Source organism: Cynocephalus volans, chromosome 9, assembly GCF_027409185.1.
Source record: "Cynocephalus volans isolate mCynVol1 chromosome 9, mCynVol1.pri, whole genome shotgun sequence".
Taxonomy (NCBI): Eukaryota; Metazoa; Chordata; class Mammalia; order Dermoptera; family Cynocephalidae; genus Cynocephalus; species Cynocephalus volans.
Window position 1 is genome coordinate 64,803,025 of NC_084468.1, and position 26,876 is coordinate 64,829,900.

General features: G+C 37.3%; 2 protein-coding genes across 5 annotated transcripts in view; one reads left to right on the plus strand and one right to left on the minus strand.

The window, feature by feature from the left end:
• Nucleotides 1–10,739, minus strand: part of G3BP2 (G3BP stress granule assembly factor 2) — a 71,312-nt gene extending 60,573 nt beyond the window's left edge. For 2 of the 4 annotated variants that reach the window (XM_063108704.1, XM_063108698.1), the window contains exon 1: nt 10,585–10,738. The gene's annotated coding sequence lies outside the window, so the exon portion shown is untranslated. Of the gene's footprint in view, nt 1–10,373; nt 10,494–10,584 lie in introns of all 4 variants that reach the window. The other 2 variants (XM_063108700.1, XM_063108701.1) reach the window with 2 other exon arrangements.
• Nucleotides 10,740–10,896: 157 nt separating this feature from the next.
• USO1 (USO1 vesicle transport factor) overlaps nt 10,897–26,876 on the plus strand; it is a 66,393-nt gene continuing 50,413 nt past the window's right edge. Inside the window, exons 1-3 of the mRNA XM_063108697.1 lie at nt 10,897–11,192; nt 25,629–25,715; nt 25,793–25,857. Of these exons, the coding sequence (XP_062964767.1) occupies nt 11,127–11,192; nt 25,629–25,715; nt 25,793–25,857 (218 nt within the window). The 5' untranslated portion in view covers nt 10,897–11,126. The remainder of the gene's footprint in view (nt 11,193–25,628; nt 25,716–25,792; nt 25,858–26,876) is intronic.

Consider the following 26,876-nt stretch of genomic DNA (forward strand, 5'->3'; position numbering starts at 1 on the left):
CGCAGCCTTGTAATACGAAGGGCACAGGTTCAGACCTCCAAACTGTCCAACTACCAAAAAAAAAAAAAAGAAAAAGAAAAAAAAACCCCTGGAAATTATGGAACAGTTGAAAGTAGAAAACATCACCCAGGATCCTTCCATCAAAATGTCAATTACTCTTAATTCTTAATCTTACTATATTTCCCTATGTATACATTTTAAACTTAGTTGCGATCATTCAGTATTTATAATTTTGGATCTTGATTTATCCTTTTCTATTATAATTTTTTATTTCTGTCATATATTGACATTATCATCTCACGATGCTCAGCGTAATATTCTCAGTGAAATGAAGTGAGATTTTGCTGCCAATTGGTATTAAATTTTCATGTTCTTTCATACTGATTCTGTGACAAGGGAATTTTAAAATTCTGATTCTTATAATTGGCAGGAGAGGAAAGGTTTTTACAGTTTCCTCTCTCTGTTAAATATTTTAAAACCTGAAAAGAATCAATAAAACCTGTGATTGTGTTTATTTATAAAGCTGAGCAAATGCCATTATTCTCTATTTTCCCCTCCCAGGTCTTTTTAGATTATGATCACTGGAGGAATAAATGAATAGCCATCGATTCAAATAGAACAATTCTTTGGAGCTTTAAGGAAAGAGAAAATATCTAATTACAAAGAAATTCAAATCAGGTTTTTATTTAAAATATACATAATGCTGTCTTCATCTAGTAAATAGGACCATTCCACAAAGAGTTCTGTACATTAACACAGTACAGAGGTAGTTTTAGTTGTATACCTGAAGGAGTGCCAAAAGATTTAAAGAAAACACAGAATTTATAAAAACAGCAAAAGGAAACTATGGTGTAGTAATTAGACTAGTTTGCTGACCTATTCTGCCATTTACTAGCCGTGTGACCAAAAGCAATCAAAAAAACAAAACAAATAAATAAAACCCTGTTCCCACAGGTTGGGGATAGGTATCTTTATGTACCAACCATTATTCAATTCAATCCTTAAAATAATACTATTAGGTTGGCAAATTGCTTGCCTAGTTTTTATTCTCCCCACTCTATTAAGAAAATATGCCCACACCTAATCAAAACAACAAAATAATGCATTTCCCAAGCACTCTCACAGGTAAGAGTGGACACGATTCTTAACAAAATAGGTAGAAGTGGAAAGATGGAGCTTCTTGGAAAGTTTTTCACATGAAAGGCAGACTGGCAACCACCATTAATTCAGGCAAGAATGCGAATGGATGCTAAAACTGGAGGGTGAAAGTTTGGTGAGAAACAGGATATTTAAACAGTATTAAGCATGTCCTCCAAATGATACTTATTAATGACAAAGGGAAAAAACAGTGACTGTACAATGGAGAAGACTGGCAGACAACACTTTAAACAATTGATCAAAAGCAGTATCTCTAATAATGGGGCAAATAGACAGGATGTACTTCTGTGATATTCTTGTCAAAGATGCACAATCTGAACCTAATCGGGAAGCAAGATCAGACAAACCCAAGTTGAGGGGCATTCTACAAAATAACTAACCTATACTGTACTCTCCAAAATGTGAAGACCATGAAAAACAGAGAAAGAGGAACTATTCCAAACAAAGGCAACTAAAGAAACATGACATTTAAATTCAATGTGTAATCCTAAAGTGGTCCCCGGACTAGAAAAAAAAAAAATCCCCCCAAAAATAAATTAGTGGACCTATTGGCAAAATTTGAATTAGGTCTGTAGATTAGATAATAGCAATGTATGAGTGTTAATTTCCCAGTTTTGATCAATACACTGTGTTATTTTAGAAATTGTTTTTGTCCTTAGAAATTAGACACAAGTATTTGGCGGAGAAAGGGGCATCATGCCTACAAATTCCTCTCACATAGTTGAGGGAAAAAAATGTATACTTACAGAGAAAGAAATAATAAAGCTAACACCAAGGTCCAGGGTTGATCCCTGTACCGCCAGCGACCCCCACCGCCCCCCGCAAAAGAAACGATAAAGAATTGGAGTAAAAATGTTAACATTTGAGGGATATGGGTGAAGGGTATAAGGGAATTCTTTGCACAATGTTTGCAACCTTTCTGCAATTCTGAAATTAGTTCAAAACAAAAGTTAAAAAGGTAAAAGAATAGGGAGGACACACTCAGTGGGTAGATACATTTTGTGCTTCACCTTTGCCGTTCCCCCTGCCCAGAACAAGGATGCAGCACTGGAGATGGAGCAGCCAGCCTGTAACCACAAAGAGGAGAGCTTTATGCCAAGGATGGCTGCACAGAAAGATTCCAGCTGAGATCCCAGATGGTGTCTTAGAGCCTCTTTATTTGTCCTGCACTGTCTACCTCTTGATTTATTTAAGACACTCTTTAGTTTGGTTTTCTGTTGCAGCACATGGTAATCAGAACTAAAATGGCAAAGTTAAGTAATCTGCCCAAGGCAACACCGTCCAAAAGTGGCAGGACTACAATGAAAACCCTGGTCTGTCCAGGTTTGCAAAGAAACCATGCCATGCTGGCTTCATGCTGAAACCCAGGCTTCTCTGTGTATGACACCGGAATAAGAATTTCTAGCAGTCCAGAATGAGATGCACATGGGAGAGTAGCTATGGCAGGGCCTAGCACAAGGGCAGAGATTCAAACATTTGCTGAATCAATAATTCCAAGCACATCTGTTTTTAGTATTCTGGTATACCGAGCTATTTCAAGTACTGAAAAAAAAAAAAAAGAAAAACTGTATTTATGTGGGTGTAATACTCTAGCTGCAGATATTAGTCAGCAATTTCATTCAGTTTTCTGGATCTCTCTCGCCACTCTGTCCCCTTCCTCTTCTTTGCCTCTTCTCTCCTTCACAGAAGCCTTTCTACCTTCTCTTTATCCATCAGTTCCTGCAGCTCCATCTCCCCCCAGAACAGGGAGGGACTGAGTATGGATCCCCTGAGAAAAGCTCTCTGCAGAAAGTGGCTGATTCGGCTGCGGAAGGCAAGAATGAGACCACAGGAAGGGCCAACCTTCCCAGGTTGGCAGAAAAAAACTGCTGCACCAGGGAGCCCTAACCTCTGGTCAAAGCTGAGCAGCTACCCAGAGGCTGTGCTCTGAAAGCACCAGGCAGAAAGGTAAAGCCACAGGAAGGCACCGCACCCTGGTCAGATCAACCCATCAGACAAGCCCCTGGGCTCTTCAGAAGGTGATAGGGATCGCGAATATATGTTCAAATGACATGTGTTAAATATATCCTTTCACTGATTTGTTTTAAATGATATGAAATCCAAACCTTTTAAAAACAAAGATCCTTATATTTATTACACCATAAAATAAATACCAAAATAACAGTAGAGTCATTTTGCTCTGACCTAGATACTAGAACCAGACCTAGACAAGCAGCACCCTCACAGGGAGGAGACTGGCTGCTGCACTGACCTACTGAGACCTTGGATTCTGAGAAATTTAGTAGATACTACTCACATACTTGGGAGAGCGGAAGCATTTCCAGGACCTGGGTCTGGGTCACTTTGGGTCTCATACTCTGTTACCCTGCCCTGGAAAAGTCATGTGTGTATATTAGTAAAGGGGATGGGGTGAAGGTAGTAGGGAAGGCAAGTTGGAGCTCTTCTAGCTCTTTCTACCATCCACACAGGTGTTTGAGAGATCCTGGGTAAGGTAGCATCAGGCAACAGAGTCAGGTCAAAGAGAAGACTTCTCTCCTTTGCCTCTCTGTGCCCATGACCTTTCCATCTTCTGTCCCATCCATGGATTCCTGAGCTGCTGGCAGAGAATTATGTCCATACCTAACTTCCCTCTTCTTTCCTGAAACCACCTGCCTTTGCCAGTTCTGGACTCTTCACCTAACATCTGCAAATTACTTAGCCCATCCTTTTTGTGTGTATGTTTGTGAATTCGTTTTTATTGGGGTATAGGACATGGGTTGGGAAATGTAACTGGGGGTATGTCCTCCCCCCAGGCAATGTCCATTCTAATCTTCCTGGGATGATTTTTGAACCAACCCATTGTGATTATCTGCATGGTGTATTCACCAATCATAAGGTGAATGGGCACCTTATAGACACCTTCACTGAAGAACTGGAATTGGCGGGGGGTGGGGGGGACTTTGGAGGTGTGGGCTGGCTTTAAAAAGGTCCAGGTCAGCTACATCTGCTGGCTTGGAGGCCCAGTCTTCCTTGACAGATTGTACTCTGATGTCAAGAGACAAACAACCCTGTCACACCCTTCCCCTACACATACTCACTTGGGCCATAAACTCAGGCAAATGAGATAGATCGGCTGCAACTTGCTCTGGGATCATGGCTTGCTGGTGAAGGTGGCAGTGACTACATAATAAATCATCTTAAGCTTCCATGGAATCTTGGCATTGGCCAATAATGTGAACTTCAAAGGCTTTGGTCTAGCTGTGAAATGGGACAGTAAAAACATCAACCCTATCCTAGCTACTCAGGACCTGCCTGTTCAGCTACCTGTGGAGAGACATTGTGTACGGGGAGATGACAGTCACATTCTCTACAGGGAGCAAGAATGCCAGGGCCTGGATCTCTTCCCTTGACAAATAGTTTCATAAAAAGTCCTTTGGAACTGAAAATGTGATTTCCTAATTTAAGTATTTCATAAGTAAGCAATTCTATTTATTGTATTTTTTTAAAAATGGAAATACATCTAGACTATCCTTTTTTTAAAGGGTGGAGATTTCAGGCTAGCCAGTTAGCTCAGCTGGCTAGAGTGAGGTGTTTGTTATAACACCAAGGTCAAGGGTTTGGATCCATGTACCAACTAACTGCCAAAACCAAAAAAAAAAAAAAAAAAGCATAGATTACTTTGCAGATACAAATGCAATGCAATGTAAAATTACTTTTATTAAATAATGTAATGTGATCTTTTGAACCTCTTACAGAGCAATGGAACTGATGCTAGCAATATGCTAGTGGCACTGTTGGAAAAGTATTTTTCAAAAAAATTGGCAAGCAGTTAAATCTATTAGGGGATATAAAGAGCATTTATTGTTTTTCCTATTCAGATAAACTTTCTCCTGGCACAATATTTCTATTTTCCTTTGAGGAGTGTCCCTGTTCCCCAGTTCTTGTGCCGTATGTTCTGAGATGATCCGAGGACTTCTACTCCTTGCTTTAGAGGTGTGTGTGTGACTCAAGGCCAGTCAGAACATTTCAAACCCTGGACTATATGAACTGGCTCAACACACGGATATGTGACCCACTCAAATTCAATGAGACACAAGTAGACTTTTGCTGGGACTATTAGGAGAACAGTTCGGAGTCGTCCTTGATGAACTCTAGGTACCAATAGCTGTCATGCTCCCCTATGGAGCCAGAGAAAGAAACCAATGACAGCAGAGTCCAGAAATAGTGAAAGGCCAGATCCTGGGGGATTTGTCTCGATGCCCCAGACTAAGCCACATCTGAAGTAGTGGACTTTTCAGGAACATGAGCCAATAAAGTTAGGGTTGAGTACTATTACAGGGTAATATCTTTAAATGTTCAGTTGTTAAGAAATTGATGATACACACCAAAGATGATCTGGGTCTCCACTCTAACCTCTATTGAGCACTTACTATGTTTCAAGTACTAAATACTATGAACATTAAAAGATATCTAATAAAATCCTAAAAACAACCACATGACCTCATAAGTAACAATTATTGTTCCTTTGCGAAAAGGTAGAACAGGAACCTTGAACTCTAGAGCATGTGAGACACCTCAACTATTCCAAGTCCTTGCCTTGGTCACCTTTCATATCTCCAAAAAGACATGGCTGTCTAACATTTTAGTCTCTGAATCTTTTTGTTCAAATGAAATAGGAAGTATAAACAAATGTAGCAGAAGGGGGCCAAGAACCCTCCTTATAACCTCCTCTCCTGAGGAATTCCTAGGGCTTTAAAAATATTTTGAAAAGCAGTTCACGGAACACAATAAGAAAGGATGAGGAATCCCTCTATATATTGATATGGAACAACCCCCAAGATATATTAAATGGGAAAAAGCAAGGTGTAGAACAGTGTATATAATGTGTTATATTTATCCATGTTATTAAAAAAAGAGAGAGGGATTATATACACATATTTGTATATCTGGAAGGATATACAGAATTGTTTATGTTGATTGCCTGGGTGGTCAAGGAGTGGCAGGGAGGCATTTCACTATATACCCTTTTGTACTTTTTATTTGAACCATTTGAATGTATTTCCTGTGTAAAAGAAAAAAGAAGAAAACCACGGCATTAATGTAGTACATCTCAAAGTAAAATGAGCCGGCCATGGGACGGTTCAGATGGTTCTTGCAATGGGCTGAGATGTGATCCTTAAAATATAAGCCCTTTCTTCCGCAGATGTTTATTTTTACATATGATAAAAATTAATTACTAAGTTAGTCATTAAAGGCCTCCAAAATATTAATAAACTAAAATTAGCATGTTAATAAAACTTCCTGAGAACTCTGATTCAGGCTCCACTGAGGAAGTTTGGCTGGCCTACAATCCTTAGCAACACTGCAGAATTTCTACTCCTATGCACACAAGTTGACAGTGGGAATTTCCTCATTTGGGGAATTCATTCATCCATTAAAGAGTTACCAAGTGCCTATTGTATGTCAGATACTGTGCTAAGCACTGGGGATAAAGCAATTTAAAAAAGGACTAAAATCCTTTAAAATTCTGGTTGGGGAAAAATACATAATAAACAAGATAAATATGTAAAATATACACTGTATTTCACTAATCCTATAATGCACATTTTCCTCCCATTTTATGAAATCTGAAACTGAACTTGGGATGTCTTTTGGTTTACAGCATCTTATAATAGGCAGGGTTTTTGTTTTTGTTTTTTTTTTTTCTTTCTCTAAGGTACACTTCATGGCATAATAGATTTGATGAAATATGGGAAAATAGTGTATATGAGAGAATAGTGTATCAGACTCATAAGTGCAGCAGAGAAAAATAAGCAGAGCAGAGGAAGAAGGAGTACGGGGAGGTTGCAACTTAGAACAGTCAGGAAAGACCTATGTAACATTTGAGCAGACTTAAAGAGGGTGGAAGGAGAGAGCCAGCCATACCTCAGCATGGATGGAGTATGAAGCATTTGAAACACAGAATGAGTAAGTGCAAAAGCCTTAAGGGGAGAAGCAAGTTTGAGAAACACCAAGGAAGCCAATGCGCTGGAGTGGAGTGAATGAAAGGGAATGTAGTACAGGAGATGAGGTCAGGGAGAGAACAGAGGGGCCAGTTACATACGGACTTGTAGGCCACCTTTCTACTTAGTGCCTGGTCATTATCATTGGTCTAAAGAGGTAGGATAACGTAGTACATAAGAGCACAGGCTTTAAAGCCAGACTGACAGTTTATGCCAGCTCTGCCACTTCCCAGCTCTATGACACTGGTCAAGTTACTCTCTTGTTTCCCCATCTGTAAAACAGGGCTAATAACACTAACAGGGCTAATAACCCACTTCATAGGGTTGTTGTGAGGATTAAGTAAATTACTTTATGTAAAGCACTTTGAACAACGCCTGGCAAATAAAGAGCACTATGTGTTTGATATTGTTATTATTGATTAGCCATGAATTTCGACTGCTGCTTCATCATTATCAACTTATTTTGCTGCTGTGTTTTCTGATTAGTGGATAGTAATGCATAATTGTATCAATGTTTTTAGACACTGATTTTCCAGTAACTGGTTGTTAAAAACCTGTACATGATGTATTTCAAACATAAATTATCATTTCTACTCATCTTCTTCAACAGGTATAGACAATGCTTCACCCCACCACCAACCCTCAACTAAAAACAATCTTGTGCAATGATATTTCACTGTTTTTGGTGAATTTTCCACTAGAAAGTAAGAAAGGATAGGGAAAGTGGGCCACTGAAGAAAGCAATTTTTTAAAAACTGGATTTCAAACGAATAAATTTTGTCAGTTGTTCTGTTGTCAGGTTTGGTTTAGGAAAAGAAAAATCATTCTTACTCAAAATTTTGGATTATGTGTATTTTAATGATTCATGGTATTATTGTCCTAAATGCTTAGATTCATGAAAGTTAGAAGTATAATAGTATAAGACAGGCACTCATAATTTTTTCATGATTTCTCTTCCTTTATTTATTTAAAAAATGGCTCTTTTTTTTGTGAGCTGGTTGTAAAAAATGGTTCTTGATCATCTACCATGTTAAGGAAAGTATGCTAAATGATTAAAGAGTACAAACAGGAATAAGACATGGTCCCTGACTTTTCTTTATAAAATCAGGGGAAGTGGATTAATATGTAACCCTCTTCCTCTTAAATAAGAAGTCCACTTCATGGTTGTTCCATAGTGATTATGCTTCTGCTCCCCTTTCAGATCCTAACTGGGGGACAAATTAGCCACTGCACCCTCTCTGCCTCCTCTTGAGGCTGGAAGTAGGGAGCAGTTCCACTCATTCTCAGACACTAGAACAGAGGCAAGGCTGAGGCCAGAGAATTTGGGGGACTCTACTGTCATCACTTCTGCACCCAACTGTCTATCTCTCCCATCCATCGTCCTTCCTGCCCAGGGGATGCTTTTAGGAAAGAAAACAGCTCAAATGAAGGGAAAACTCATAGGAAGCTGTTCTACTATACTCATCAAAATGTAAAACAAAAAAGGACATTTTGACATGGCTAGTGCCTTAAAACAACTTTGCTAAAATGTCCAGGCGCTGTTGTTTATCACCAAATTAAGGAGTAGTAGGTATCTGTGAGCCCTACTCCATCTCAGAGCCTCATCCCTGATGATGGGGTGGAATGGGACTAAGGGAAGAGGTGAGGTGAAGTTCAATGAGGGACTGGGTGAGGCTCTTTGCACACATTACTCAGTAATAAAAATGCTGAGTATTTACTGGTTATTTTAGGCTGCAACAAAATGCCCCTGTGGAAAATGTCTGAAGTAAAATGTCAAGCGCACACAGTATTTTTGGCAGTATGACCCCACCATTCTCCAAGTCATCCAGGCTTAAAACCTTGGAACTAGGAAGTAAATTTTCACCATAGCCTTTGTGTTATGTGTCCTCTACAATTCCACTTTACAGATGAAAAAAGGACTCTTCTTCTCAGCATAATATTCATATATTACATGGCTGGCTGGTCAGCTCAGTTGGTTAGAGTGCAGTGCTGATAACACCAAAGTCCAGAGTTTGGTTCTCCAAACCCTCCAGCCGCCAAAAAAAAAAAAAAAAGTTCATATACTTTTTCAATGATTTATTCATTTATCCATCCACATCACTTTTCATGACAAAGTGGCAAGTAACAGAGATACAAAAATGAATAACATAGTCCTGTCCTTAACGGTTCGGTTTAACAAGCATTTATTGAGTTCTCACCATATATTAATAACTGCAAAGTGCTAGCATATACATATGCATCGAGATTTCCGGGAAAGCTTTCATGAAATGATGCCAGAATTGAATCTTAAGGAACTAGCAGGAGTTTGCTTGATAAAAAGAAGGGAAGGTAAGGGCATATCCAAGCATGAGAAACATGCTTTCTCATGTTTCTCACGTGACAAGCTGGAAAGGTAGGCAGGAGCCAGATCATAACATAAACACAACAGATCATAACAGATTATGGAGAGAATGGAGAACCACTGGAGGATTTTAAGAAGAGGACTGACGTGAACAGATGTTTTGCTGCTGTTAGGCTCAGCCAAGGGTGGATTGGAGAATGGACTGGAAGCAAGCCAGGGCTGAATGCAGACAAACTAGTTAGGAGGCTATTGTTGTAATCTTAGTCAGAAATGATGAGAAGAACATAAACCACGTCAGAGGCAGAGAGGATGGAGAGCAGAGGACCTACTTGAGAAATATTCTATAAGTAAAAATGATTGGACTTGACTATTGATTGGACATGTGGGGGTGGAAAGCCAGAATCTAAGATTCTTCTCAGCTTCCTCCTTCTGGCTTAGACAATTATTTGGATAATGGTAATATTGAGCATGGCAAGGCACTCAATAGAAAAAGCATATTGATTTTTTCTTTTTCTTTAAGGGAGGCTGGGGAAGATAGTAAGTTTAATTTAAATGTTGAATCTGAGACATACAGGGAATCCAACTGGAGAAGTGCATGAGTCAGTAAGCTAACTAGACCCTGTGCTTTTTAGTTTCAAAAAATATACAAGACTATTCCAGAAGCATGTGTACCTGGCAACCTCATTTCGAAAGAAACAGGCATACCGATTTTAAAAAATGATATTTTGCATGTTAAGGAAAAACACTGAAAATGCAGGGGTTGAAAGTTGATAACAAAACTTATTATTCTACTCGCTGCCAAACTGACACTGAAGAACAATTTATTTCTCTAGTAAGCTAAATGCAAGGTTCAATGGGTTTCCTTCTCACAACCATTGAAAATAGCGGTGTACCTGGTTTTTAGATTTAGGAATTCCTTTTAGCTGGATTGAAAAGCAAGAGCTGAGAAATGCGCCCTCCAGTGGCGGCGGAATGAGGGGTCTCTAGCACCCTTTATACCACCAAACAAAGCCCTGTGAAGAAATGCAATTTACGGGGATCATTAAAGCCACAATGCTCTCACTACGATCTAGCAAAACCCTCCCAGGGGCCGGGACCCCTTACCTGTCACTTCGGCCGAAGGAAAATTTGACTCGCGACTCAACAAAGTAAGACCCCAGGTTTGATAGCTTGCAGTAAGTCCCGCTCGGCGACAATTAAACACCCTGCAAGCCAAAACGCGTAGTCTAATCAGATCCTCTCCAGCCTTAAGGGCCGGGCTTCGACCACGTGGGAGGCCGTGGCCAGCAGGAGCGATCGGCGAAAGCTGGAGTAGAGGGCGGGTCCTTGCGGCGGGAGGAGGGACCTGCTCAGTGGGAGGGGCCTGGGCGGACCTCACCACGGGGTTCCTCTCGCCTCTTCTCCCCTTTTGCCTTCGCCCTTCGAGCAGCCACGTAATGCCACGTCCCCGCGCATGCGCATCTCGGCCGGCGGTGGCGGCTGTTTCCGGGCTTAGGAAGCTGGAGCGGCCGCCGGGCAGGAGGCGCTGGTGGCGGCGGTCGTGGTGTGGGGAGTGCGGGCTTAGGGGCCTGGCTCTGCGGAGTTGGGGGAAGTTGTCCTCTTTTCTTTCCCGAAGGGGCCAGTAAAGCCGGTGACTGAGCGGCAAGATGAATTTCCTCCGCGGGGTAATGGGGGGTCAGAGTGCCGGACCCCAGCACACAGAAGCCGAGACGGTGAGACGAGCGGCGTGTCCGGGACTTGGGAAGGGTCCGGACGGGGACGGACGACTCGGGGGCCCGGAGGTCACCTCCCGCGCACCACCGTGGGTTAGGGATCCACATGCCACCTCCCCTTTGCCTTCCTTTCTCTCCTGAAACCCCCGAGTTAATCCCTCACTTCCCCGGTGGAGACCCCACCGCGGCGGCTCTGTCGGGCGGACAGCGGCAGCGCCCCGCAGCTCCGCAGGCCCCGCAGCTCCGGCGAGCAGGGTGGTACCTGCCGGGAAGAGACGGATCCGGGGCAGAGGTGGCCCAACCTGTCTCCCACACCCCTCGGGGCCGCGGACCCCTCCCTCCTTCCCTTTCGTCTGTGACTCCACTGGCCTAGCGGAGCCTGAAGTCCTGCTCCCTCTCTCGCATCCTGAAATGGGGGCATTGGGGAAGACTGCAAGTAGGTTTAGAACCCAGTTGGCGAGAGCATGTGGCTAAGAATAAAATTATATTCTTTGCGATACAAAGCCACCTGCTTCTGTTCCATCAACTGGAATGACAGTCGTTCTGCCTGGTGGTATTAGTTCAGACCCCGCTTTGGGGGCTCACGCAAATATATGTCGTTTAGCAAATACTCGCTTGGATGTTGTAGAGATTTTTCGCTCTCAAACCTCTTTGGGGACACATCTCCCGTTTTTCGTCGGAACTCGTAATGACACGATTTACAGTGTCATTTTTTAAAAAATTGTTAGCCACTGAAGATAGTATTCAATAGTTGCTTAAATTTTAGGTTTAGGATAAACTTACTTTGGAATTTGGTTAATGTCTAATGGAAATGAGGGTGTATGACTTTGTTTAAAATAAACTTTTTATTTGAGAATAATTTTATACCTCCAGAAAAGTGACCAAGTACTACATTTTAAAGGTAAACTTTGGACAGTATTTAGAGACATAACTTTATTATTGGGATCCTGAAGAGTAATAATAGCTCTCATTTGTCAAGTTCTTACCTTTGGCTAGGTACTATGCTGAGCTCTTTATATTCCACATTCGCCTTTAATCTTTAACTGCCTTGCAAGATAGGTGATACTGTCCTCACTTTACAAATGAAGAAATGAGGCTAAGAGAGGTGAAGTAACTTGCCCAAGGTCACACTGCTAATAATAGAGCCTGAAAGCTGGTGAATAGAGCCTGAAAGCTGTTTCCTTTATTTGAAAATCAGGAGATCTCTCTTTCTCTCACACATGATATTTGGCTTCACTTGTCCATACCCTCATGGCAGCAAGGTAGCCAAGCTGCCTTATGAGAAGACGACCATGTTTTCTCCAGATTACCGTAGTCGTAGCCCACCTCTTCCGCTCTTGTTCATTTATTTTGTCTGGTATTTTGAGACATCAGGTTTTGAAGTGTGTTTTATTAGAGCTTGCTTTGGAGTTAGACCTTGATTTGAATCCTGGCCTTCCACCCCTAATTGGATTGGACAGGTAAGAGATGGGTAGTACCCTCTAAGTAACATGAGGAAAATGCCTGCTCTTCAGGGTGTAATGAAGATTAAGTGAAATAGGAAATAGAGCCTAGCACTTTTTAGATGCTCAATATAGGTTAGTTTTTACTACATGTGGGTTAGAGAAAGAATAACCTTTCTTTTTTGTTGTTATAGTTGGCCTTGTCACAGTGACTTCTGTAGAAAAGATAGTATAGAATTCATAGAGTCGAGGATTTTAAAGCTGGAAGGCCCCTTACAGATCATCCAGGTCAAGCTTCATTTTACAGGCACAGAACACTAAATCAGTTTGCACAATATTCCGGAGTTTGGACTAGAACACTTTGATCTTGCCACTGTGAGTGGAACAACATAGTGTTTATATCATGATTTTAAAAATGGAGCTTGAGTATCACTTGTGTATGTTGTATACATAAACTGAAAGGAAAGTGAGGGTTCTTATTCTTGCCTAACTTTGATGTGTATGCTCAAAATTGCAAAAGTAATTTGTCTTCTGAAGAGAATTAATTTATAGTATGAATAAAACATTTTTGGCCATCTCATTCCATCAGAAAGTACAACAAGTCTAAGGGGTCATAAGTCACTAATTTAGAGGTATTTATAGAGCATCCATGCAGTGTGTAGTACAATATTAGATGTTTTAATTGGTTATTTGATCTGGCCTGGATATTTAAGTTACCAGAATTTGGAACCTCTGATTTCTATATTATCATTTAGTTTTTTCAGTTTTTCCATTTCTGCAAAATTAAATTCTTTTTTCATTGTGATTTTACATCTTTCTTGCTTTTCTCATCTTTTTCCAGTAGAAGGCCTCTTTTTGTCTGAATTCTACCTGTCCTTCAGATCCATCATTAGTGCCTTCCCTAATATGCACCTCTAACTTTTCCCCCACCAAATTACAGATAATCTTTTTCCCCTCTGGGTGTGTGTGGGGGGGGGGGGATCCAAACCCCTTGACTCTAACCAACTGATCTAACCAACCGACCCAATATTTTAATTTTTGTTTTTCCATGGTAGTAGAACCTCAATAAATATTTGTAAAATGAATTAATTATAGTTTTATTTGCAAGAAATTACAGATACGTAGTCACAACAACTTGCAAACTACTAAGAACTAAAACAGTACTTCTGAAAGACTGTGGGAATCAGTTCTCAAATGAGTGAAGTCTGCTGTGTCAGACTTTTTACCCAGGGATTTTTCAGATTTACTAAATGCTTTTCTGCTTTTTGTTATTAAACTTCTTTTAATGTGTGAGAGTTATATGAAAGGTCTTCAAAAAGTTCATGGAAAGATTAGTGTTATCTTTCAATTCTGTTTTTCCATGAACTTTTTTAAATACCCCCATATTATTGGTTGTATAGTACCTAGTTTTTCATGTTCTAAGTTAAAAGTAATTTTGGATAGTATTAAGATATTCTTCAGAACCAGTCATGTAGTAAATATTTGTGTTTGTATCATAGGATACTGGATATTTTAAATCCAAAATTTCATCCACATTAAACTTTTTATGTTTTAGAGTCAAGTACTTTTTAATTTAATTTTTCTGTTTTACTTGAGGTAGAAAAATTCACTGATTTCTGATAATTGAAGCCTCCTTAGCCTTGACATATTTTTTTGTATGCAAATAAACCCTTACAGGAAAAATCCTACTCATGCTTTTGAATGCTCATAAATGCTTAGTTTTACATTTGCCTTCCAACTAGTATATTTTTTGAAAGGTAGTTTCTAAGAAATTCCAAGAGAAATGTTAACTATATTTAATGATAAATCATAGGGGCCTTTTCTGTTCTCAGGTTGGCTCCTGAGGCATGAAAGTTGCTAAAGTCTAGTTAAAGTGTACAGAAGTACTATATTGTTATGGTGTCTTTTTTCGGATCAAACTTTGATCAGCTGGCTCAGAAAGCAAAAGGGCTAACTATACTTCTGTTAATAAAAATTGTTATTAAGGACTGTGGGCTTAAATTTAGACATAGTTTTGGTTTGGTCAAGCGTATTTTATACCATGTTATAAATGTGTAGTCCGAAACTCCTATTTGGGTTGATGTTTCATATTCTATATTAATAACAAGGTCCATGTCATAACTAGAATGTGTTTTCTCACTTGATCTGTGTTCTAATAACAGTGTCAGAGAAAACAATAATAATTTGTGTTTTGATCACTTATGTATCCAAGCAAAGATGTCATTTATTCTCTTTTTACGTAGTGTCTATTAAATACTACATGGCTTTTTTGAAGGTTAATTATATAGATTATTTAGAGTCATTTAAAAATGCTAGAATCCTTTAAATTTTATGTGCCCTAGCATTACCATGGTATGTTTCTTTTTTTTTTTTCCTCCCCGAGGTATGTTTTAAAGAATGTGAATAGATGTCCTTGAAAAAAGAATTTTGTCACTGAAAAAGTATGGGATCAAAAGCAAAAGAAAAAAATGTCTAATATTTATACAACGTTTGGTATACAGGCACTGTATTATATTTTTAGATATTTTTAAAATAGAGACATAAAGTAAGCTGTGTTTGCCAGATTTATTTGACCAGATCCTTTTTTTCCTCCAGGAAACTTCGTGAGTCTAGTATTTTGAGAAACATACGTAGAGAAAAATTGTCCTAGAGGATACATTTTTTTAAAGGGATGCTACATTTTAGAAGTCCTCCATTAGCATCAGCTTTATAGAGTTCATGAAGTGTTGCCCATTTGAATATTTAAAAGATAAAATAATTCTGATGCCTTATGGTTTGAGAAGTAATTATAATCACTCTTGAATCAATTATCTTTTAGGAGAGAATGTAAGATTTCCTTGTACAAGTATAAATTTGTTGATAGCAAATACTGTTTCTCTTTCTTTTTATGTGTTTACCTTTTATTATTTTTACTGCCTTGTACTCTGCTTTTTGTCTGTTGTGGATACCATAGAAAAGTATGCTTATTACCTCAGGCAGAAATACCATAAACATTTCTTCTTTTTTTTTTTCCCATGGCTGGCTGGCCCACATAAACATTCTTTGTATAAAAAGTTATTCACTTTTAATTTGAAATCTTTTGTAGCATTAGATTTTGAGAGGCTAGCATTTGTGATAAGTTATTTGATAGATAAGTTTCATTATGATCTCTTGCTTAAAAGAATGTCCTTTTGAAAAGCGTAGTTCATTTCTTGGAGAAAGCATGGAGAATAAATGAACCAATGAATAAATGAAGTGGTATTTGTCCTATATTACCTTGGCTGACTTTTAGTTAGTTGGAATGGAAATGGATTGTGTTGTATTCATTCTCAGAGACTTGTGTTTGACTTTGTAGTGTTCCTACATCTTTTTTTAGATTATAATAATTTAGGTCATAAGATTTGCTTTTGCTTTTTTTAATGAAGTCTTATCAGTTATAGAGTTCAATTTATTTATTTATTTTGCAGCTGGCTGGTGCCTAGAATTCAATTTAAATCGAATTGTATCTGGCTGTTTTTTGTATTATAAAACATTAATTTTTTTATTTCATTAAAACTTTATAAATGAATTGCCTGTTGGTTATCATGAATTATTTTAGTCCTATAGTAAATAGTCATGGTTGGAAGTTCTGTCTTAGGAACAGGACTATGTTTTACGCATCATGATGGCAAGGTTATATAATAAAATTAAATTAGTATTAGGTGCTTGATAAATATTTGAATAAATGATGGAATGGTTTAATGGTTAGAGTTTTAATTGCCATTCCTGTCTTTCATTTTTGCATGACAGTCTAGTAGTTACTGAACACTAAAAAAAAGAAAAAAAAAGGACTTTTATTAGATGACTTTTTATTGAGAAAATATGAATGCTGCAAATTGTATTATGCCGGTTTCTTTAAATTTTAAGTGTACCTTCACCATCCTAGTTTTATGCTGTCTTTTCTCTCTTTTACATTATAATTCTGATTATGCCCAATTTATCAATTGTTAGTGGTATTTGTCCTTTTCATGTTTTGCTTGGTAAGTGGAATTAGGAATCTCATGTGGCAATTACTGAAAACAAGGAGTCGTCCTGATACACAGTCACCTGTGTGAGCTGCATGATGTTACACATATTTTATTAATTAGACTTCTTACCTTTTTTATTATACAAAATGGCAAACATACTAGTAGGTTGAGTCCTCTTTGACTCCCATCTCTAATTTCAGTTCTCTTTCCAGAGATAACCACTATTTTTAGTTTGATATAAATCCTTCCAGACCTTTATGCTTAGTCATGCCTCTGTGTAATATAGAATATTAAGTGAATTTTGAAATATAAAGGTACTTTTAGAACAGAGCTAGCATATAGAAGTGCTATCTATATATATCACATTTTACTGGTTCTGAGATGGACATTAACAGGTAAGCATCTCTGAAATCAGGATGTATCTTGTAATTACAATTGGAGGTGTTTCTTTTTTCTTGGTGATTGATACATTAAAAAATGATGGGTCTTAAAACTGACGGCTTCTTAAATTGTATAAAATACAATGTTAGCTACCATTAGCCATCAGGCCAGTAGTTTTCAAGAAAAGATAGAAATCTGGATTTTTCTTATTTGAGAATTCACCTGTTCGCTAAAATGTTTTTGTTACTGCAAAATCAATACTTCGCAGCACTTTCATGGTTATTCGTGGACATGCGCAGAGTAGTGAGAAATTTGACCCATCCAATGCACGCATCCCTAACTGGGTCAAGCAAGTTGAAGCCCTGACTTCTTGTTTCAACTCTCATGCTGTAAACAATTATTTTCACGGTCTATATAGAGTTAGGTTTTTTGCATTTTTATATTTTTTTCTTGGGGATTTCCCTGTTAAAAATGACCCCCAGGTATAGTGTGGTCTAGTGTTCCTAAGCACAAGGAGATATGTGTGTTAGATAAGCTTCATTCAGGCATGAGCTATAGTGAGTGCTCTTGGGCATGAGTTCAATATTAATGATCAAGGATATATATTAAATAAGAAGGCTTTAAACAGAACTACACGTAAGACAAGGTTTCATGTTGACCATTTGACAAAATGCTGTGTCACCAGAGGCTCGCATGAAACTAACCCTGTATTTCCTCAAGAGTAGCAGTTAAGTATCCACTAATTCAGTGTTTATGGTGACTTTATAGAACATAACTACTGTAAACAATGAGAATCAGTCACATTCATAAAGCAGATGAATACTGAAGTAATCAGGTGGTATGCTTGAGTAGGTAATAGGATTTAAAAAGCAAGGTCTAATATATTCTGGAAAATTCTTAAATTTTTTTCTCTTTAGTTATGGAAGCAATAGTGAAAACATGCTTATTGCACATAATTCAAATCAGTATATAGTCTAAAATTGCCTCTTTCTTCCTTCACAGTCTCATTTCCCATCACCAGAAGTAATCTCTAATAAAGTTTGGTATACAACCTTCCAGAATGTTTTCTTTGTATTTACCAACATATATATTTTCTCAAATGAGTTTCTTTACAAGAGTGGAATAATTATATTCTGATATTTGCTTTTTAAAAATTTTAACAGCAAGTATTGGAGATTTTCCTATTCACTAATCAATGAACATGGATTTTTCCCCCCAGAGGTTTTTAAAAAATATTTGCTTCTGTGTTTCAGCCAAATGAAGCATCTATTTCTTGTCGTTCCCAGTTTTTTGTTCTATAGTCTTACATATCTTGGCTGTTTTTACGCCTCTGTTTATTCAGGTGGTGAACTTCTGGGAAAGTGTACAGAATGGTCATCTGAAATGTTGTGCCATGGTGGTATGCTGAGATATTAGTCACGTGTCGCTTAACGATACATTCTAAGAAATGCGTTGTTAGGTGATTTCGATGTTGTGCAAACATCATAGAGTATACTTACACAAACCTAGATGGTATAGCTTACTACACACCTAGCCTATAGTTTAGCTTATTGCTCTGACCATGTATGCAGTCAATTGACAGAAACATCCACATGACTATAGTTTGGTAAAAGACCTAGGGACAAACATTTCTGCCTTTTTAATGAAGTTGGCAGAATTAATTTCTTCTGTGTTATAACTCACTCTTTTGGTTAATAATGGCAGCAAAGAGTTAATTGTTAAAGGAGCAAGATGACATTAAAATCTGGGATTTAAACCTTTTACTGTCTTACCAACTCTCCCATCATGTCGATTAGAGTGTTGAGGAACAGGATAAGAGTTTGTGATTTTAAACAACCTAGTGAGTTTAAGTTTATAAGTTTCACTTTAAACTACCAGTTGGTTTCTTTGGTCAGTTTCTAAGAGAGTGAGGTGTTAGCAACAAAGTCTCACCTCAAGATCTTATTTGGGATACCGAATGAGCATATCCTTTAACTTTAAGATACTGTCCTTTTTTCCTTCTGACAGTAACATACTCATTCACTCTGCTTTCCTACTTTTCTGCTTGCTTCGTTCTGGTTACCCATCACCCCATACTGTATCCAAATGAGTGCTTAGTGAGGGGCCCTCTGACCAGCTATACTATGTGGAGCACTTTCCACTCAGTCAATTGTCTCATTTCCCAAATCACACTTCTTATAATTTTATGTTTATCTTTTTAAATTTATTGTCTCCTTGCCTTGTAATTTCATTAGAGTAGGTACCTTCTATAGTGGTTTGCTACTGTTTCCCCAGAATAGAGCAGTGCCTTGCAAATTGTTAAGCACTTTCGTAGTGTTTCTCAAACTGTGGTGAAGGACCAGTTGATTTTTTGTTTTGGTGTTTTTTAATTGCCAGTTCATCACAGACCAATACTTTTGTAAAATACAATAAAAATGAATTACTGAAAAAATGAAGTCACACACACTCATGGGCATTCAAAATACAAGCGCCATTTTTTAAATTAGATCTGGTAGCCATAAAATTATCCAGTCACTATAGAAGTTTCTAAATACTTAGTCTCAATTGCTTAGACCACTGAACTTAAAATAAGCACTATGAGAATTAGCAGCACTCTATTTGTTGAATGAATGAATGAATGAATGAATTCCCAACCTGGGTATTATGGTACTGCATTCTTCTGCCTATATTATATGGCTCCTTTGACCTTTCATCTTGCCAAATCCCAGAGAATTTACTGAGATATAGGATGATTGCCAATTCATGATATCAAACTTCAGCTGACTTATTCAGTGCTATTTTTTGATTCTTTTTTTAAATTACAAATGTAATATTAGAATATGTGCTTATTTAAGGAAAAGCTGTAGAAGTGGATAAAATAAAAAATGAGAAGCTTCCGTGAATGAGCATTTAAGATACTGCTGTTTTGTTTCTTTTTCTATTGCTGTGCCACAGTTATCTTTTTTTTTTTTTTTTTTTGGTGGCTGGCCAGCACTGAGATCCAAGCCCATTTTCCTTGGTTTTAAAGCACCCTGCTCTACCAGCTGAGCCAACCAGCCAACCATTGTTTGTTTGTTTTGTTCTATTTTATTTTTTACAGTGATTATTCTTGTACTTGTGACTGTACATGTGCATATATTGCTCTAGGACAAATTTCTAGAAATTGAATTCCAGTGACTGTTCCAGATGTTTTATTCTTTAGGATCCCAAGGCTCTTAAATCCGGTTTTGTTTTTTTATTCAATTTTATTTACATTTATTTTTGTGGGGTATTGTTTAAATACATGCATATCCTGCACAATGATTCACTTAGGGTAGATAGCATAGTTTTGTCCCCATTAGTTCACCCCTAATCTTCTCACCCACACCCACACCTCCCATCCTCTGGTAATCATTATTCTAGTCTCTACTTTTTTTTAAAACACACAAAGATTAATATCCTTATTATAAAAAGAAGTCTTAAAAATGAATTAGAAAATTCTAAGCAGATATTGGGTGAAGGACATGAGCAGATAAGTTACATACCCCAAAGAAACACACGGAGTTGATAGATACATTCTAGGCTCTGGTTGCTGGTGGGGGCGGGGCTGAGGCCCACAGCCTCTGTCTCTGAGGACCCCCAGTGGGCCTAAATCCAGTTCTTTTAGTTATTCCTTTGCTTTCTCATTTATTCCTTCAGGTGTTTTCCCATTGCCACCACCCTTATGCTTTTTTTTCCTTTAACTTTATTGCTTGTCTGTTACAATGAGCCAATTAGCTGATTTGTTTTTTTATCTCAAGTCTCTTTCCAGTCCAACTGACTATATTAATTCCTGTAGTTTTTCTGAAATAATTTTGTAGTACTGATTATTTCTTAAGGAGTTGGTAGCTTCTGGTTATAGCTTTCCCAAAGTAAGGCTCCAATTTCCTTAAAACAAGGAACTACCTTGGCTGGCTGGGTAGTTAAGTCAAAGGCTTGTCAGGGTCCGTAGTGGGCTGTTGTGCAAGTGGAGCTGTTGCTAGGGACTGCATTACGATGTCCCCTTATTCACCAAAAATAATCTTGCAGTCCCTGTAGTTTGCAACATATACTTGGACTCTTATTGCATAGGAGAAAGAGTGTGTACTCTGCTACCAAACTGGCAGTGTATTTGGGGGTGTGTTGCTTTGTTTCTGAGCCTTAGTTTCTTCTTCTGTAAAATGAGTTTATTAGTCTGGGCATTGGTTCAGCTGCTAAAACAGAGGCCAGAAAACAGGTCTAACCAAGATATAAGTTTATGTCTTTCTCCATTAAAAGTCCAAGCTGGTGGGCCCCAGTGCAGTGGTATTTACAACTAATTGATCACAACCAGTTACAGGTTTCTTCATTCCCTCTTCACTCCCACTGCTTCGCTTAGCTCACCTTTAAAAAAAAAAGTCCAAGCTAGTAGGCAATCCTAGGGTAGGATAGTTCTGCTCCTTGTGGTGGTCCAGGAGACCAGGTGCTACTTTTTATCTTGTTCTACACTTGTTTGAATTGTTGAAGGTGCCTCATTACTACCAGGTTCAAGTTTCAGGCCTTAACCTGGAAGCTGGGGAAGGAGAAAAAAGAATAAAGAACGAATAAACTTTTTTTTAAGGACTTGAACTTGAAAGTACTCACTACTCCTTAGCCAGGATGTAGTCACTGTCTGTGCCTAGCTGCAGTGAAGGGTTGGACAGTAGTCTAGGTGGTCAGCCTTGGGCCCAGCTGAAATACGGATGCTTCTAATAACTAAAAGGAGGAAGGAGAGAATGGACAGTGGGGCATAATTTTACTGCATTGAGTGGGTTTTTCAAGTAGGGAATAAATGGAATAATGGTTTTTGAGATCTATATAGCTTCTGAACAGAAATTAAGCATACTTGTGCTACAAATTTTTTTCTTGGTAAATATCAGTTGAAAAATATAGACTTATGTTTGGACTAAAGCATGGCTAGGTCTTCGTAGGGTTTGGAACATATGTAATATGTTTCCTTTCATTTGGTTTCAGTTATCTGTGAAGAGTAGCAACATAACACTTTCTTCGGAGCGATCACTTATTCAGAAACTTCAGCTCATCTGGAATATTATTAGGAGGTAATAAGATCTCCAAAGAGTAAAAGCAGAAGTTGCAAAGTCTATGTACTCATTCTCAATTTTAAGCCTGAGTGAATATCTCACTCAGCAAATTTAAATCTATAGTATTTGAATGGTCTCTTAGAGACTTATATGTTGGAAATGACAGGCAAAAAACCTATAGGATAGAAGAATAATACAAAGAAGTTATAAGAAGGTTGGTAATAATAAAGTTTGCCAACATTTATGGAGGATTCGTAGATGCCAGAATTGTACAAAGCCTTTTATATTTATTTCTTTGTTTAATATCTAATACATCCCTATATATCATACAGGAGAAGACTTAGGTTTACATGGTAAGAATGTAATTATGTCCTTTTTTGTTTAAGAAGACAGAGAAGCTTGTAACTAATTTTAGATTACCATAAGAAGTCACTAAAGTGAAGAGGCCATTTTGGTGCCTGACAGGAGGTATCTGAAATAGTTTAGTATAATGGTGCTACGTAAATAAGTTGTTCTTATCTTCACTTTTGACTGTCATTGGTTTAGAGTATGCTTGACTGATTTGAGTTTGGTTTTAAGTCGCTAGTGAGAAAGTTCTCATTGAAATCCCCAATTGAGAAGAATATATACGTGCCACTAAAACCCAACATATTTTGGGGCCAGCCTGTGGCTCACTTGGGAGAGTGTGGTGCTGATAACACCAAGGCCACAGGTTCGAATCCCTATATAGGGATGGCCGGTTACCTCACTTGGAAGAGCGTGGTGTTGACAGCACCAAGTCAAGGATTAAGATCCCCTTACCAGTCATCTTTTTAGAAAAGAAGAAAAAAAACCCCAACATATTCTGTTTGAGAATAAAAGTGATTCATCATGTTTTAAAAAGACACACACCCAGGAGCTGGCCCATTAGCTCACTTGGTTAGAGCATGTTGGTGAACAACACGATTAAGGGTTCAGATCCCCATACCATCCAGTCACCAAAAAAAACCCAATAACAAACAAAACAAAGAAATAAAAATACACACCCAAGTTTAATAGATAAAATGCATATTTATGCTTTTAAAGATAGTCTTGATACATATTTACTCCAACTCAGGAGTGTATAAACAGTGTATTTTAAAATAGTGATTGATTTTAATATTTTTTAGGATATATTTTGCAACTACCTAAAAAAACTAGTGATTTACTTATTAGTCACCCTATAGAAGCAGATAATTTGAATGCATTAAGAAATAAATCATTTTTTTAGTTAATAGTTGGATCTTGGATATTCTCCCCCCACCCGCCCCACATTTTAGATCAGTCGTCATTACCAGAGGTAACAGGCATTTAAAATTAGTGTAAAAGGGGAAGTTTTCATAGTTTAGAAGGTCTCTTTTGATGTATTATTTTAATAGAACATGTATATATATCTGTGTGTGTAAATCATATATATACATTAAAATTATTGTTTTGATACATAAATGTATAAAGTTTAAAAACTCAAATAGACCACGTGTCTTATTCTGAATATGAAATGCTATTTTTCTACATTTTAAAATGTGTAGACAATTATAAGGTAAGGAATTATCTTGTCACTGGAATTCCTTCCCCATATGGTCTGATTAATTAATTATCCTTTGATTCACTACTTATCCTTTAATTTTTGACTTGAGTGGCATCCTTAATATGCCATTCTTAAACAATAACACTTCTGGATAGAATTGACTGTTTTTTATTTTGTGCCCCTGTTCTATACAGTGTTTGCTTATATACCTTTAACTTGTTGTTATACTTAATTTATGTACATGACTGTCTTGAACAAGTTCCTTGTGGCAAGACACTGTATCTTATTTTGGTTAGCACAAGATCAAATACATGTGTACTCAATGTATGGCTGTGCATTCCAGTCTAGAAAAATTTGGACTTTATCCTTTAGGCAGTGGGGCACCAATTGAAGATATTTTTGTTGTGGTAGTTTGTTTTTATCAACAGCTGCTTTCATTTTATTTTGTGCACCAGTGAAGATGGCATCTTAGAAAGATGAGTGAAATCAGTTATGAGAATATCCTAAAAATCCCAATAAAACATAAACCACTTCACTTTATTCCATTACTGCTCTCTTCTGTTTAGAAAAGCAATGCCTTTTCATCATCATAATTCAAACATGTCAGAAAGTAAAGCTAGTCTTGGTTATTATACTATATCTGCAGTATAAAGAAATGCAAATCAGCATCATAAAGGCTTTTAGAAATCTGGCTGTGCAGAAACCTATTTAATTTTGTATAACCTTGTGTTTCCTACTTGTTCTGTGATCGTAGGAAATCTATTAATATCTTCTGGGGCACCAGAAGTCTACGAAGTATAATTTGGAAAACACTGTATGTACTTAAACACTTGTAATTCAGACAACTATGGTGCAAACGTTTGAGTGGCATACCAAAATGTCATTTATAGAATCTTTGTTAAGAACTGTCATTAAAAAATGTATAATAACTTAAAATACTAACTGACTGAGCTAGAAAGGAGCTGAATATAGTGGTTTTTAAAACTATGGTCTTTATCAGATATTTCCCAAACATTTTCACCCAGTCTGTAGCTCATCTTTTCATTCTCTTTAACTGTCTTTTGAAGAGCAGAAGTTATAGAGTGCAATTTATTGCATTTTTCTTTTATGTGTTGTATTCTTTGGGTGCATCTGAGAAGTCTTTGCTAATTAAAGGTCTCAAGGATTTTCTCCTACACTTTCTTCTAGAACTGTAGTTTTAGTTTTCTAAATTCTTTTTTAATGCAATTTTATATACACACCCAGTTTGATATAGTTTTACTTTAGTGGACCCATAATTTACCTATGAATTTACAACTTGCTTTTTTTTTCACTATTTTTTATATCATAGTATTTTCACGTCAGCACAGTTTATTCTTTTGAATAGCTGTGTAGTATTCTACCAAAGATTGTACCACAATTTATTTAGCTTTTCCTCTCTTGTTGGACAGTTTTGTTGTTTCCAGTTTTTTTCCTGTTGCAAATAGTGCTCCAAGATTTATTTTAAAATTCAGTTCAAATTTTAATTCCTATAAATTATTTTATATTGGAAACATTTTTTCCCTATGGATTTTGACGCACACTTAACACTTAAAATCTTGATATACAATTCTGACTTTTCTTGTTCAAATATGTAGTGGAAATGTTACAGTAAAGTTATAATGTAAATAATTGTTAAGAAAAATTTTAAATAACTTTCATCTTCTACCATAATTGTATTGGATTATGTTCCCTCTTGGTTCAAACAGTCATAATAGGCATGTTTAGAAAGCTCTGATTCTACTGATTTTTATTAATTCTTCAATTTATATGATTTATTTTATTTGGCTTTTCCTTCACCCCTTCCCAATTTTCAAGTGTCTGTGAAAAATCTGTTTCCTGAACTTGAGTATAATACCACCTAAATAGATATTTAGATTTGTGAAAGACCATTTCCAGAATGCTCCATTTGCTGTTTGGGATTTTTTTTAAATTGGAGGATAAAGTTGGGGGGAAACATCTTGCTGGTTTCTTTCTTTTTTTTTTTTTTTTAAATCTCTTAATGCTATTTTATTTTTCCATGACAGATTCAAAAGCTTTGTGACAGAGTAGCTTCATCTACTTTATTGGATGATCGAAGAAATGCTGTGCGTGCTCTCAAATCATTATCTAAGGTTTGTAACGCTTTATAAATTATTGTTTCTTAAGTTGGGTATTACTTACTGTAATTACATTTTTTTTTTATGTGCAGAAATATCGCTTGGAAGTAGGTATCCAAGCTATGGAACATCTTATCCATGTTTTACAAACAGATCGGTAAGTCTCTGTTTAATAATTTTTCTCAATTTTTAATTAACTTGTTTTAGAGTCAGTGTCACTATTTCAGAAGTTATCAACATATTAAAGCTGTTGAGTTTTTACATTTAGTTGTCAACTCATTAAAAATTTAGTTACAAGCCACTGAATTGAACATTAGGACAGTCATATAAAAAATGGGAGGAAGTAACTGCTAATTAAAGGCTTAAGACTGTGGGTTTGAGTTGGGCAATTGGATGTTTTGATATTCACTTAGATATTCTATACTACCATATACATACTATGGTATATCAGTTATCCAGACTTGCTTTTTGGGGGGAAATAAACTGCACTAATAAGGGTGAAGTGTTGAATCTGAGCATGTCTTAAAATAAAGATCATTCAGCCTATTTTTAGCTCTTTTAATTTTTTTTCAGAGATTTTATCTGCATCTTTGGTTTTAATTAACTATGCATGTGTAGCTTTCAAATCTTACCTCTAGTTGAATATGTCTTACAAGCTTTAGCTGTTCATCAGACATTTCTACCATATCAAGATCTCTCATAGGTATCTCAAACTCAAAATGTCCAAAAGTTAATTTATCTCTGGTCCTCTTGCTCCTAGCCTTTTTCTGCCTGATTCAACTGCCTTTTGCCCCAAGTTCAACCCAGTCAATAGCTCCTTTGCATTCAAGCCAGAGACTGGAGGACTCATGCTGAACTTACCCTTTCTCCTTAACCCATTATGCCTACACAGACCAAAAAACAGCTGGAATTCATGATTTTCTCACTATTTTCATAGCCTCTGTGTTAGTTATCTTTTGCTGTGTAACAAATTACTTCAAATCGTAGTAACTTCAAGTATGTCAGCCAGGCCACAGTCACCTGAAGGCTTGCCTGGGGCTGGAAGGTCTGATTCCAAGATGGCTCTCTCACATTGCCCCCTCCCACCCAAAGATGTCTACATCTTAATCACCACAACCTGTGAATGTTACCATTCATGGCAAAAGGGACTTTGTAGATGTGATTAAGGACTTTGAG